This window comes from Lupinus angustifolius, chromosome LG14, assembly GCF_001865875.1.
Source record: "Lupinus angustifolius cultivar Tanjil chromosome LG14, LupAngTanjil_v1.0, whole genome shotgun sequence".
Taxonomy (NCBI): domain Eukaryota; kingdom Viridiplantae; phylum Streptophyta; class Magnoliopsida; order Fabales; family Fabaceae; genus Lupinus; species Lupinus angustifolius.
In genome coordinates, this window is record NC_032022.1 from 15,743,297 (window position 1) to 15,759,675 (window position 16,379).

General features: G+C 30.8%; 2 protein-coding genes across 2 annotated transcripts; both read right to left on the minus strand.

The window, feature by feature from the left end:
- On the minus strand, nucleotides 2,124-6,670 carry LOC109326222 (transcription factor bHLH110-like). Its single transcript, XM_019558921.1, has 7 exons — nucleotides 6,279-6,670; nucleotides 5,399-5,996; nucleotides 4,806-4,937; nucleotides 3,541-3,606; nucleotides 3,144-3,209; nucleotides 2,560-2,619; nucleotides 2,124-2,372 (listed from the first exon to the last, which is right to left on the minus strand). The coding sequence occupies exons 1-7, from the start codon at nucleotides 6,404-6,406 to the stop codon at nucleotides 2,223-2,225; spliced, it is 1,200 nt and encodes a 399-aa protein (XP_019414466.1). The 5' UTR covers nucleotides 6,407-6,670; the 3' UTR covers nucleotides 2,124-2,222.
- Nucleotides 11,909-16,109, minus strand: LOC109327181 (AP-4 complex subunit mu-like). The gene is made up of 13 exons (XM_019560248.1): nucleotides 15,930-16,109; nucleotides 15,760-15,863; nucleotides 15,237-15,440; nucleotides 14,871-14,987; nucleotides 14,645-14,773; nucleotides 14,395-14,506; nucleotides 13,912-14,006; nucleotides 13,711-13,815; nucleotides 13,539-13,633; nucleotides 12,801-12,888; nucleotides 12,615-12,675; nucleotides 12,455-12,528; nucleotides 11,909-12,036 (listed from the first exon to the last, which is right to left on the minus strand). The coding sequence occupies exons 1-13, from the start codon at nucleotides 15,985-15,987 to the stop codon at nucleotides 11,938-11,940; spliced, it is 1,341 nt and encodes a 446-aa protein (XP_019415793.1). The 5' UTR covers nucleotides 15,988-16,109; the 3' UTR covers nucleotides 11,909-11,937.

Here is a 16,379-nt window from a genome sequence, read left to right on the forward strand (position 1 = left end):
TGGTTAAGTGGTGTAGCATAAACAAGGTGGCATGAAAATAGGAACAATGCAACAATTTCAGAACCAACTTGTGGCTATACTTAAGGGATGAAGAGAAGATGATCAAGTCCACTCAAGCAAGGGAATTCTATGATTAATTCGAGGAATTTTCAAGGCTAATTCAAATTCAAATCTTCAACAACTCAATCCAACCGAAATTGATTAGATCAAATTAAATTAGGCTTGTTAGGATTATGTTAGTTAGGATTTTATCTTCCTTCTATTTTATCTATTCAGCCAAGGCAACTTTGCCTATTTATATTTTGATCAAATCATTAATAAAGGTTAAGTTTTATTTTTGAGTAAATTTGAATTGTTTTAGTTGAGAGCACTTCTCCTAAACTCTATCCTTTGGCCGTGGCCATTGATGAGCTTTTATCAAGCTTCTTAAGCTTGTGGCAAGCAACACTTGACTTATCAAGCTTCCATGCTTGTGGCGTCTTCCATCTCATTCCTCTTCCACCTTCTTCCTTATCAAGCCATCACAATCTGCCCTACACTTCCCCACGCCCAAATCAAAAGACAACTCTAACATATAACCCCCAACCGAACCCAACCATCCCTAAATCACCTCATCTCCCATTGATCCGAAACCATACACATCACTTTACCCTAAACAGCCACAAATCATCATCTACAATTACAAGCCAAAAACCCTTAACTCAAACCCCTCCAACCCTAAAATTACCTAACCAAACCGAGGCCATAAAACCTCAAACCATACACAAACCCTAGCCTATTTATACAACCCCAAACCGAAGCAAATCAACCCAAAAATTACCCTAATTTGACAAAACCGAATTCACACATTCACAAAGCCTAATTTCAAGCTAAACGATCCTATAATTCTAAGGCAGCCCCTTGAGGTTGTCATCAGTTTGTATATAAATTTTACACTAACAATATATTAATATTATGCATTTATATATATAGGTAGCACCCTCCCGCAAACAATTGCCTAAATATTTTTAATGTGGTACCAAGGACTAGCCCGCTCGATTAAAAAGCACTGAAGATTATCATTAGGTGTATAAAAAAAATAGAGAATATTATCAACTATGCCAATGGGTAAGCACATGCATCACTCATAGTTACTTTATTAATGAATTAATAATAGACTTATCACTTAATAGAAAATATGTTTTTTTTATCTTATTAGGTAATGAATTAATCTATTTCGGAGTTCATAATACTCATTCCAACAAATGTTGCTCATGAGAATCGAACCATCAACTTTGGAAATTTAGTGAGGGCTTACACTACTAGACCAACATCTAATTGATACTTAACAGAAAGTATGTAATAAAAAATTTATTTTCGGTACATAATATACAATCAAATATATTTTTTCAATTACGTTAGCTTGCAATACTATTTTTCTTTCAAAGTTTAAGGTATGCTATATTTTATTGAAAAATAAGAAACCTATAAAGAATAATACCTAACTATTTTTCATTCAATTAAAGTAACATATGCTATATTTTATTGAAAAAAATATGTAACTTTACGTTAACTAATAATAATATTTTATTTTTACAAACAACTTTAAGTTGCCTTTTGTTTTATATCAATTTTTGGAAATATGTTATAGATAAAAGATGAATATGGAAATAAGGAAAGAAACAAAAGTAATTTAATTTGTTGCGTGATAAATTGTTATATTTGAGTTGTTAAACTTTAAATCGATGTTGATGATTAACATGGCTGTAAAATTATACCACCCTACATTAACAATGAGTCCCAAAAAGTAATTAAATTAATGATACATGATGTTTTAATGGATCTAACTTGGCTATCCTTGACTATGAGAAAGGAATGACCAAGTTTGCTCCATTAAGCACGAATTAAATGGGATTTGTTTTTAACTTCTAATTAAGTCCCTACAAACATAGGTTTATAAATTCGGGGTCATCTCTACCGTCCAAAAAAGTGTGTCACTTCTTCCGATCGATTAGAAAAAATATATTTAAGTTAAAAATTTAATAATAAAATATTTTTTTGACTGATCAGAACAAATGACTGATGGAGTGCCACACTTTTTGAGACATTAAATATGCACCCTATAAGATCTATGACCCATTTGCTTCATTTCTTATTCTTTCCCCCCTAAGGTCATGTTCAACATTCATTTGAATGATTATTTTAACTTAATTCAAATTAAACAAGGTACTAGCTAGCTAACACTAAGTTGGTCCACCAAAGTTAGGTTGTTGCCACACCTCAGTGCCACCATCACCTGCTATATATGACATGCAAGACAATGGTACAAGACAAAGACCTCGGCTTCTAAGATCTTCCTTTGGTTCCTCATTTGTGTCGCCTATGGCTGAATTCTGACATTATGAATATCACACATACAATTTTAATTTCAATAAATGTGTGCTGAATATGCATTATGTAGTATGATTTTAGAGTATATGTTATGTATTCACATTATTCGATTAAAGCTAAGCATGCTAATTAATTATAATATGCGTGTGCATGTGCATATATAGTATTGTATGATTGCAAAATTCTTACCCTTTGCATGACTCTGTTGTTCTGGTTCTGGGATGATTTCATGTATGGAACGCTTAATGTCTGTACCAATAAGACTATGTAAGGACCAAGTCATTGGACATATGAATTAATAAAGTTCATCTAGTTAATTATTTGTATTAGTATGTTAGTATTTATTGTGAGTGACACTCACATTCTATATCTTCTTCACTCCATCCCTAACTATTAAACCACTTTATAACTTTTTTTTAATTTGCTACTGTGATATTGGAACCTACAATCTTATTCATTCTCTTCCTTAAATTTATGTACCTTAACCATCAGACCACCTTAAACATAGTTAATCAATTGAAACCCTACTACCTTGGTGTTTTTTTGTGTATTACCAAAGATATCTCCTCACCTTTTGGGTAAGTAAATAATTCATTTTTGGGTGCGTAATTGCCCATCCCAACAAGTGTCGCTCTCAAGAATCGAACCATTAACCTTATGATCATCCTAGAATCTAACATGACTTTACACCACCACCTTAGAGTTTGGGCTAATTAACTTGATATAATTGAGAATCAATGATAATATTAGTAAGTGGAAGAAAATGTATGTACCTCTACTTGACATTGAAGGAATTTAATGTATCCAATAGCCTCCATAAGAACGGATGCTGTGTCTGTCTGCAACATCCAAATTCCACAATCATGTATATTATAGTTCGATATTAACTTTTGTGAACTCTATATATGAATGCCTAATATAGTTACGTTTGATATTAACTGTATTTGCAAAATTATTGGTAGGTATATTTTCCGAGTAATATTATATCTTCAACTAAATCTTCATACTAATCCTCCTATCCATAAACCGATCATTAATAAATAAAATATAAACTTGTAACATATGTCATTTTTTGTGGGTAGAAAAAATTAGTAGGAAGATGTATCATTTTTCATATTTTCGAGTGACATTAGGAGTAAGGAGTGATGATGTATGTTTGTGCAAGTGTACCTTGCCAAAAGGAGCCACCAATTGCTGAAGAGCCGCAATCCTATCTCCTAACTTCTCTTTCCTAACCTGAACAATTAAAGAGTATCACCTTCAATCTTCTTTAAGATTATAGAGGGTAAAGTTATAAAAGTTGCATAATCCATTTTAGAAAAAAATCAACAAAATAAGTAACTCTAACCACTCAATTGATATATGTAATTTGATTATAAGTACCTTATATATATGGTTAAATAGGCTATTGATGTAATAAGCAATAAATTTGGTGAAGATTATATTGATGAGAGAGGGAAAATACTAGGTAATAAAGATTAAATAAGCATGGTCCATAACAGCATATTTGCTTCAAAAAATTTATAATAAAAGTCTTGAATTTCTAAAATATATATCAAAAGATTTATAATAAAGTGAAAAAACTAAATCATTAAAATGAAAGTGCAGTGAAAAGAAACTAATACCTAAAGAGAGATAAAGACAATATTAGACAAAAAAAACATGTATTATATTTTTCTAATATGCACATTTTCCTATAATAAGACAGATAAATAAGAATATGATTAGTCTATACTGTAATTTTTTGTGGAAGTACAATACTGTTATTTATTTATGGGTTATCTCAACTCTGAAGTATGTATTGTACATACAAATGACAAGAGTAATGTTTTATGCATATGTGAGACAATTGTTTAATTTTTGTGATATATTTTTTCGATATGTGTGCATAATTTTACCAATTCTGATATTCAAATGTTAAAGCAGATAATTTTACCAGTTCATAAACGGTCAGGGATAATGTGTATAAACACTTTGGTTTACTTTCTCCATTTATGCATAAAAGATAAGAAATAATATAGATGGAGGGAGCTTTGTTAATAAGGACGAGCTTCAAAGAAGGTATATTATAGATGGGCTGGAGATAAATTGTGTTTTTTGTTTGGAGCATATAGAGTCAACTAATCATTTTCTTCTAGTTTGTTCGTTTACATCTTCAGTGTGGAAACGATTTTCCTTTTGATTATAGATTTCAAATTTTCTACCTAATTCTATTTCAGATTTGTTGATGATGCATGATTCTTTTTATAAAGTTCCAAAAGGTAGAAATTGTTGGTGAATCCTTTGGTTTGCTGTGATATGGTCAATTTGGCTCATGATAAATGACGTAATCTTTATAGGCTAAAGAGGTTAGCTTTACCGAGGTGAGTATTGAATTTTTCCGCCTATCAAAAAAAAATAATAATATAACCTAAAAAATATAAGAAATAAGGCACCTTAATGGGTGAACATGATGTACGTGATTCCAATCTTGATTTCTTCGACGCTGTTTGTGATTGAGAAGCCTTTGACTGCATCAAAGTGCAGGGTCTCTTTGTTTCTATGGCGCCATTGGTGAAGTGTGATAGCTACATAGACAAAGAAGAATGAAAAGAGTAAAGAACAGTTCAATAATAATTGAAGTGGGTCATTATCAACAAGTGAAAAAAGTGGCAATAAAAGAGTAAAGAAGATAAATTCAGATTAAAGGTATATGTTTAAAGCTGAAAATGATATATATCTGAGGTATCAAAAAAAGAGAAGATTATTTGTTATTGCTACAAATTAATAAAAAAAATTACTATAAGGGGTATCTTTCTTAACAAAGGTATCTTTATACATAGTTTTGCAGATAAAATAAGTACGTAGTATCACACAACTAAACTATATGTCAAATTCGATCTTTATACTTTTAACTGAATTTCAGAATTTGACAATTTTCTCTTTAAACAAATGGATTTATCTCTTATTTTCCTTTACTTTTATACATATACCACGCCAATCAAAGGATAATATATATATATATATATATATATATAAGAATACTTACATCACTAGAGTTATTACATGAAGACCTGTGAGAGGGTTGCTGCATATGATGAAGACGAAAAGAAAGATTATCATTACCAAAACCATGATCTTGTGAATGAGAACGATGGTTCAAACCTGATGGAAATGATGCTGGTGAGGTTAATAGATCTAAGGGTTGTGAACTGGTTATAATATTCAAGGAGCTTGAAATTGGTAATGTGGAAGTGGATGAAGAGTGGTTTAAGTTTGAGATATTTATACTTGGGTAAATCTGGCTAAAGTTTCCTCTACTTGGTACACCACCAAAGTTAGCATAATTTTCAGCTTTAGTGGAGTAAATGTCTCCTGAAAAAAGTGTCTTTAGCAACAACTTCTCATTCAGAGAATCCATATCTTTGTGCTCGTTATTATTCTTCATTCTGTTGGTGGCAGTGGAAGTGGAATCAAATTGATTATGATATTGATAGTTTTCCATGTTGGGTGGAGTATTGTTTAGCATTTCACTGAATTTGGGGGCTATGCAGCTTTCTAAATCTTCGATCATATCATTCTTGTGCATTAAAGCTCTTGATCTGGCATTAGCTTCTTGGAAGTTTGGGTTGAAGTTACCAGCATTCCTATATATATATATATATTTAAACAGGGTTAGAAGTTTAATGGTATATACTATATATTATACTTCAACTTGAATATATTTGCTATATATGTATATAGCTAGTTAACTTTCACTTATGGTGATTGAGACAAAGCCCTAGTCTAGTACCATAGTTCATAGAATAACTACTGCATGTGGTGCATTAATGATAGCATCAGATTCAGACAAAGTAGAAACAAACATTTGCAACAAAACTAACTCATACCCATATAAGCCTTATAACTAAGTGTTAGAAGAGACTTACAAAGTGATATTTGGGTTCCAAGAATAGGTACTTTCACCAAGTGATCCATAAGAAGATGGGGTCAAAGAAGAAGCTTCAACAAGATGAGGTTGGTCTTGTTGGAGGTGATGGAGATTGTTAGATTCCATAATGATAAATTTATTATAAGGTCTTAATAGGAAAAAGAAAAGGGTATTTGAAAATCCCAAGATGATTATAATTTAGTAGCAGCAATAGCACAAGCTTTGGTGAGAAAAAATGGAATCTGCTACTGTGTATTCAATGGAACACTGTTCCAGGTGATACCCACATACCTCTATGCTGCTTTACTTTTTGCCTCTAAGTTTTCCTCTTTACTCTATCAAGTTTTCATTTCACTAAAGTATCCTTGAAAAGGAAGGAAGATAGATATCATCATGACTAATTTTTCTTATTTGAAGAAGGATCCTCTCTTTTAATAGATATGTAAGTCATTAATTTTCTTCATATTTTTAATGACAAAAAAAATGATTTCATGATAAATAAAAGGATAAAAATATTATTATATATTGTTTTTTATATGTTATTATGTAGTATTTATCTCTTAACTTAGTATTCATATTTCAATCTCTATGCCCATACCCCTCTCTATATCTCTCTCTAACTTTTAATTATTTAATTTCCTTTCATGCCAACTTCACTTTCTTCACTTTTTGTAATTTTTTATGTTGTCCCTTTTTTCTCTGTTGCAGCTTTGAGTGCATAGATAAATAAATTAAACATGTAATCATGTCCTTTGTTGTCATCCACTTTAATTTTTTGTGCTCACTCTTCAAAGTGTGTGCATTTTATTCTCTCTGCAATTACAGGAAGAGGATTATTACACTCTCCCTAGGCCATGATTAAAAATCCATTCCCTTCGATCCCAATGCTTTCTACAAAGTTCTGCAATTTCATATGATAGTCGTCACGCTCGCTTTCTCTTATATTATCATCATTTCATACATACTATTATATTATATTTATGTTAAAATACAATATACTAAATATAAAACATAGGCATCAATTAAGTCTCTCTTCTCTTATTACTTAAAAAAGTTGATTAAAAAACCAATTATCACAACAAACAAATGTTAGAAAATGAATTAGTCCTTAATTGTGTTAACCTTGACCTTTTTTTACCTATATGACTACAATTGATTTGTCAATAGAACTTGTACTATTATCTCCGAAGATAATAGTGTTAAATTATATTAATTTTTTCTCTTATTTTGAATATACTTATCTATTTATTATTAGAAAGAATATTGGTGTTGGGTTCACCTAATAATTTTATAGTTAATATTATCTAGGCATGAAATCAAGGTAGGGCAAGGTTTGCCTCAAACGTTGAATATCTTTTTGAAACATAAAGTTTTAGGCTGAAATGTCACCTGATTCAAGCTTCACTATTAGATATGACCTGACCTAAAGCTTATGTAAAGATACACTCAAGCTTGTTTAATCAACCAAAAAAGAGTTATACAATTTTCTACTATTCCAGAAAAACCCATGGCCTAAGAATCACCCCATGTGTAGAATCACACGATTATGCACTAGCTCAAATCAAACACATATCAAAATATATTTTGTATCAGTACATCACACCATGCTTGCTTGAGTGCTTGGCACTTCAATTCCAGAAACAATAATATATATATATATATTTTGGGAGATTTTCATCCATGAGTTTTAACATTCTTTTATGGGCTAAGTGAAAGAAGCATATAAGTAGGTTTGACAGCACATCTTCACCCAAAACCTTAAGGCATTAGGTCTATAAGTTCATCGACTTATATGCTCTTTAATTCATCAATGAGACTTCTTCATTCACACTTGGAATACCCAACAATATATATACATATAGAGGAAACAACCGTTTACACCAAAGTTAAATTACATTAATTACATTCAATCTCATCCATTCATTTTTTTATATCCAATAGATCAAAAGAGTGTCTGCAATAAGTGATGAGAGAGGAAAAACAAATCTTAAATAATTTATTGCACTCACTCATTTGGTATGTTAGATCTAAGAAAAAATAATTGAGATTAAATGTAATTAGTGTAACTTAAATTTGGTGTAAACGGTTCTCTCGTGTATATATATATATATATACTCACTTTAGAGTATATAATATAATGAAGCATCATATAGCTTAATACATAATGATTTTTACCAATTATTTTGATCCATGTGGTTTCTCTTACATAAATGTCTTGGATATCTCGTGGTTTCAAAGTTATAATTGTTTTCTCTTTCAAAATTACTTCCGATATGCTGTGTTCCGAAACTCTAAGGAGTACATAAATGGTAATGAAATATGCATGATTATGACATAAATTATAAACATTTACAAATAGTTCACATTGGATGAAAAGATGACGGAGGAATGTGAGATCAATATATTTATATATCAACAAGATTAGATTAGCTTAGATTACTTGTCACAAATAGTGTTTCACTTAATATTCTATGTCACTCAGAATACTCTATTTTATTATTTTTTGTTTTTAAAAAAATTATTTTATCCACGTGTTAATATATGATTAGTTTGAGATATGAAATAAGACAACATTAGAGATAAATCATCTTCATCCTCTGCTACATCCACACATTCTACTTGGCAGTGTTACTCAGTTTTTTTCTTTCCATTTATTTCATTTCATTTTTAAATTTAGATACATTATAATTTAATATTTTAATTTATAAGTAAATTACTGAATGATCAATATCTAATCTATATTCCAAGAAGAAGAAGAAATATTAAAAAATTATATTGCATTAGATAAATAAGTTGGGAAACTTTTATTTACTCCTTCTGTCCGAAAAATTGTTAAATTTAAATAGTTTTCTTTACACTTTTTGTTAATTTTCTGCGATGAAGAAGTAATTAATTAACTTCATAGTTTCTTGTAAAAAATATCAAATTTGAGTTTCTTTATCCTCAACCTTTGAAATTGAGTATATCAAAATCTGAAAATAGTATTATACCACTATATGCTTTTCAGCATTGTGGTCAAAAGAATAAACATTATATATAACGTAACAGCATGGCCTTTTCAATTTATCTATACACTAACACTGCGCACAATAAAGCTGCTGAAATTTTCCTTCACTGCTACAAAGCATGGGTTTATTTATGGTTAAAAATGCACCCAATTTTCCAAGATTGGGATGAACAATTTGATGAATTGAGAAGAAGCAAACATCATTTCCTTCAAGATGGTGATGCTTTCCACAACAAATAGTAAAAGGTGAAGTTAATTAAATTAATAAAATGTATAATCAAAGAGTACACTAGATAAATAGAATAAGATAGATCAATGTCATAATTTTATATGTCAAACTATTGATTATCTTATTTTGTTACTTAGGTTGTGACTGTATTATAAGCTAACAAAGATCTGTTGTGTCCCATATCTTTTTCCGTAAATTGTGTTCTGTATCAGTGAAAACATGTTATGTCAATTAAAAAATTTATATTTATATTTTTATTATTGTTTTTGTTTCATTATCATTAATACGAGACAACTTATGCTACAGGATATGGGACAACATATGTATATTCATTATAATAAGCTTAACAACCTCACTTCCTATCCCAAGCCAATCAGAGTACTACATTTTATTTTTAAATTTTTTTCTTTTCCTTTTTTTTAAAATATGTTATTGACATGAGACATAGAATATGACACCGTTAGAAACATATTATCCACGTCCTCATTGTTGCATTAAATTTACAAAGTCTGTAAAGTTACCTAGTTGTTTCGCAAGGATGAGGATCACATGTTCTCATCGGTATTTCATTCTTTATCTCAAACCAATTATATATTGACATATGAATAAAAGAAAAAATTTAAAATAAAAAGTAATAAAATGTAGTACTCTGATTGACTTTGAACATGAAATGAGACACTAGTTAGAACATATAATCTCGGTCCGTTTCACAAAATCCACTAAGCTCACCAAAGTAAATATAAAATGGTGTTTTAATTTGCAATATTTGCTTCCCTTGTCTCATTCTTATCTTTTTCTAGGGTCTAGCTTGAAAGAGAGATTCTATATATATTGCATGCCTTTCTTCTTTAAGGATCTAGGGTTAGCTTTAGTCATGGTTGGTTTATATGACATTCATCCATTAACTTAGCCTTTTCCTCTTTTAATGTAGCTTTTCTCCTTTTTTTCCGGATAAAAGATATCATATATAAAGGATTTCTCCCACAAACCAATCAATCATATTTGGACATTCAATAATTGAAACTTTCGTGGTAGTATACTTTTTTTGTTTCAACCATCATTGAATCCTTTTGTACGTGGATATATATATATAAAGGAACAAATTTTATTAATTGATAAATTAAGTGAGTTTATAAGTAAACCATAATATGCCTCATGATATAATGTCATCTACATTATCATCTCTTTACATTAATATCAACATACATATAAGGCGTTGATTAAGTAGTATAAGGCTTTACTAAATTCTTAAGGTAAAAAATTTGACTCCTAAGAACAACACATGTTGGGAGAGACAGTAACGAACACTGAAAGAGATTACTCTCTTATCCGAAAAGGTGTGGAATACCTAGTAGCAAAAATTAAATCTCGGCATAAAAGTTATTAAATCTGTAACTTTTTTCTATATAATTAAGTGATTAATATTATGGAAAACCCTCAAAAGGAGGCCTAAAAGCAGATGGACTAAAAAGTGAGTTGATGAGAAGGAGACAAGGCTATGGAAAATAAGAATATATGCTTTCTCAAAATTAGGGGCATGAAACCCTACACTTGGGGGAAGAATAAATGCTTTCTCAAAATTAGAGGCACCAAACCCTACACTTGAGGGATGATCCTCTTTGCTTTTCAAGCCCACTAACCTTATCATTTTTGTTGTTTTTCCTATCTATGGGAGACTTATGAGAAGATGTCTTACAACTTGAGAAGAGAGGTGATAAGGGACAATATTTTGGATTTAATTTGAATGTATTACACTCAACAAAATTACATTAACATTTGATACTTGTAAAAAAAAATACATTGTTAAATTTGATTATATATTAGTCACACTTTACACATACAAAATTTAAAAGGTTGGCTAATTTACTAATTAAATTAAGAATTAAATATTTGATAATACACGGTTGATTAGTGATTAATAAATAAGACACTTCCAACTAAATTGGATATACCAATAAAAATAGTTATCTCTATATAACATTATGATCTTACATTCATTTAGTATTGTTTGTTAATTGATAGTCTTCAACAATAAGAATAGAGATAATCAACGCTTTTATCGGGAAATGGAAAATAAAAATATAAAATGTTATATCAAAAAATTCAAAACCTTCTACAATCTTTCTTATAATAAAGACGATGCATTAAAAGTTAAATTTGCATTTGATTTTGTGAGTAGTGAAAGAACAATAGCAACACCATTTGTATTTTTTGTCACTCATACATTTCAATTTCCTATTTGGAACATAATTATTCTCAAACTCTCATAACTTCATTACTATAACTTCATTACAAATTGAAATATCCATCTTAACTTATTGAAATCACTCCATGTATTTCTAGTGGCATGATTCTGTATTCAAAACATCAATGATGGAAATTAAGGAACTTCAGAATTTGGTCTTGCAGATATTGAAATTATTACAATCGTGCCACATATGAGTTTGCTTGGGTTACATATCTAACCCATCTATATGGATTATCTGCTTTGGACTTTTTTGCTATTTGCAAGTACTTCACCTGCACCAACAAATGGCAATTTAAAACTGCTTAAGATAATAGATTAACTTGAAAGTTGAAACTAATCCTCAAATTACAAAGGGATAAATCAGTTTCAATCTTAGTAAGCCATAAACTAGAGCTTCAAGAACACTTTCACCAACACATAAAGATCTAAACAGTATAATTATACACTATTATCAAAAAAGACCTGCAACATTTTCCTATAAAGTCTAATACAGGCTTCTACATTTATTTAATAATAATAATTTTAAATCATCCTAATCAAACTTCCACATCACTAAATGTAGAAAGTACTTAATGTTCAACATATGTATAATTAAGGTATAGGATTTAGGATCTTTCAACATGATTTGACAAACCTGATTAAATAAATGTATGAGAAAAATCAGCTTCCAGAAAATCATTAGTATTTTACCTGAAGCCTTGAAGCATTATACATAGGTATAGTGAAGGTCATGCTAAGAGGACCTGCTTCCTTCATGATATTTCCTGTGCCCAATACATGCGGGTTAATTCATTACAAAAGACGAATATCTTTTTGACAATAAGCCAAGACGAAATTTCCAGAATTGTACCATGTAACTCCTGTGCAAATGTTAGCTTTGCTCGCAATGTATGTTCAGATCCACCAACAATCTATTAGAGGATGAACCAGCCATTATTTACATTTATTAGTAGAATTCATACTAGCTTCAAATACCTAACTGAAAGATAATAGTTATTTTAAATTTTTAAATATTAAAACAAAAGATCAATATCACCTTTTTTAGGCCCCATTCCAGTCTTTTATTTGCTTCCTTAAAATCAGTCGTGTTTCCAACTGCTCCAGGTTCCAACTCAAAATTAACACTGAAAATTTGAAAATAAGTTTCCCAAACAGATGTAAGAGCAAGTAGTGCAGTGCTTCTTGGCCTGGATTCTATTAGAAAATGCAAAATACAAGAAACATATACAAAATAAAACAAAAGGCAACAACATTAGTAAATCTGACCCGGATCACAGCATTCGCAGCAGAAAGAACAAATCAGTTCTGCTGCGCACATGCATAGTTCCCTTATCACTTTTTCCTTCTCACACTTAGCCACTCATCAGTCACTGACTAACTTAGTGATGTCAGCCACTGCTAGTAAGCAATCATTTTTTCGTTTATCATTTTGCATTTCAAATCTTTTGAGTACTGATTTATAATAGGAGGTATTCAATATTAGGCATTAAATTTTTATCTTAAGTGGGAATACCAGGTGCTAGAGAAGGGACAGCTTGCTAGAACTAGAAAAAGCATAGGTATTATAAGACAATAATGGTGAAATTGGTGGCTGTTTGTGTTTATATTGACATACTTGATGCTTAGTTTGCATATTTCTCTTTTTAATAATCTCTCCTCATGCTAGTTTAGTGTCGTTGTTGCATGTGGGTTAAGGGTTGCAATAAATTGTTCCTATCAAGTATTTATTACCAATAGAACCTATGTTTATTGATGAAGAAGTAAATTCATATACCGAGCAGTATATGTTGGCAGTGGCATTTGTATAAGAACAGTGTTAGCATTGATGCTTGAGTTGAAGTCAGCTCGCACTTTAATGGTCACTTCGGCCTTTGAAAATATAGTAGACTATCAGAATTTGCTAAATAAAAAGAAAACTTAGAAGAATAGAAGGAGGTCCAAACCACCTTGAGGGGTCCTGCTTCTTCAATCAATGCGTTAATACGAAAGGGTGGCTTAAATTGTTGAGTCATACGATAATTCATCACGGGAAATTCACCATCTGGTGGTACCTATCATGCAATTGCCAGTTAGTAGTCAAGGGACTTAAAGCTATAGCACTCTTTTGTATTACTCTAAATATTTAAGCAAATGCACAAAGCACTTACCAATGACAAAGTTCGGTCAACATCAAAACTATCAAGGTGTACGGACTCATGAAAGTTACAATCATCTAAAATCACAGCGCCTGAACCTCGATAATCTGTTAACGATGATAGAATGAATTATGAAACAATAAACTACAGGGCAAAACTAACAGGGATTTGAACAATTAAATAATAAAAAACAGATGTTTCTTAAAGAAAATTATCCATCCATCAGTGTCAACCACCAACACTTCAACCAACTATAGCCAACTAAAATATCCCGTTGTTAACACTACATATATAGAATGATTTTCAATATGTCAAGACCCAGGAATTAATATATATATATGAGTAAGGCAATTATAACAAAGTATCCTACATAGTGCTCAATAGTTGATAGGCTATATCAGACAATCACCATAAAAAATAAATGGTAAGGAAACCACACAGCTTTTTCAACATTTCGACTTTAAAGGGGAAAGAGTATAACATAAATTGGCCTACCACTTGCTCCTATACCCAGGTCCTCATTGAGAGCAACTCGGATCTCTGGATTACCGGTAAGATAACTTTTCATTTGAATGGTGCCATCTATCTCACTAGTAAGTATTAATCCCTGTTTCCAACAAAAAATCATATCGAAATGCCACAAAATTTTGCTGCAGTATATGTATGACAAAAGCAAAGAAAGACATTGTAGAAGATCAGAAGATGAAATGAAAAGATCATATCAAAAGACGACCTAAATACTCACACTAGAGTTGAATGTGACACTTATTTTTTCAATTACATCAACAAAAATCTCCTCCCTCTTCCTACCACCAGGTTCGTTAGCAAGAACAGATTTTGTAATAGCTGTAGCTGGCATTCTTTTGTTCCCTTGCTGCATATATGAGTTCAACAAATCAATAAGACCGTGAATGGAAACCAACAATATGCCTGCTGAAAGTAACAGTCTAACTGACTCTACAAATAGTTACCATAAAAATGGAAGCAGGACCAAGGGCAGGTATTTGTGCAGTATCAACCGCAATTGGCTCATTGAAAACATACGACTTCAGAACCTCAGTAGAGGTTGTTTGCACATAACCAAAATCCTGGAACAAACAAACTTTAGAATAGCTAGATATATCAAACAAAAGGTGTTGCAATCAGGGACAAAACAGAACGACCGAACTTTAAAATGGTAAGGAAAAAATAAAGTGAAGCAAAATTTCCCTTAGCCGTCCTATGTTAGCTTAACAAAGTTGTCTACTAACATGCATGTATTGTTATTTTCCACAAGCAAAGCATTGAAGAGTAGTGAATTAAAGTTCAACAAGGGAAGCATAATAGCAAAAACTTACAATGACTTCATCAAGCAATTCATAGACGAGCACGAAGTTCTTTCGGAAAGAATCTTCATTAAGAACACCAAGGTAATCTTTGATAAGGCGTGCAATTCTTTGTAAAAGTTGGAGAACAAGAGAAGGTGAAACATTGAGTCTAGTTGTAGCAACAAAATGCAAACCAGCTACCTTGACATGAAAGTAGTTCACACCATCTACATTCTATACAAAATAAATCAATCAAATTAAAATAGAAATAATTCATCTAATTATTATAAGAGTAAATATTTATTTTAGTCTTTCATATTTTTCGACCTTATCAGTTTAGTCCTTCAAATGTGGGTTAAATTAGTCGTTTCTGGATCAAATTAGTCTCTACCAAGTGTTGTAAAACATGCTAAAAGAGACTAATTTGACACACATTTAAAAAAATTTGGGACATTTTAGCTCTTTTATTTTTTAAAGGACTAAACTGATAACATCGAAAAAATATGAGACTAAAACAAGTATTTACTCTTATTATAATAATGATAATACTTACAAAAACAGGTGGAGCATCTCCTTCTTCATCTTCAGAGTGTTCTTTCCAGAACTTCACTTTTCGGAAAAATGTTTCAGCACTTCCTTTTTGTACTTCACCACGATCTGCGATCAAATTTCAGATTATAACAATTTGTTAAGAAATCTATTCGAAAATTAAGTTATACTTACAATCGCGGAAAACGATGTTGTCGCCTCTTTGTGAAAGCACGAAAAACTGAGAAATCATGTTCTTCAATTTCAACTTAGATCGCTATTTGCTTTGTTTTACTTTAATCTTCTTCTGCTGCAACTTCGATTACCCCTTTTACTTCTACCTTCTATTCTACTTCACCAAACGCATTGTCGTTTTCGTCACTCGCTTTTTACTAAGAAAATAGTAATAACATCAAGTATATTTTATTGGAACATACCCATACCATCTTTGACATTAGTGTAATAAATATCTATGAGTATAAGCTTATTTCTTACTCTTTTGGATAAATCTTTTTAAATGATAATTGTATTTCTCAATAAATATCGTTTTCAGAAATTAAACATTTAGTCTAACATGGTATCTCATTTACTATTAGTCAATAGATTTTTTCTCTTTTAATATATGTTAACTATAGATAAAATTAT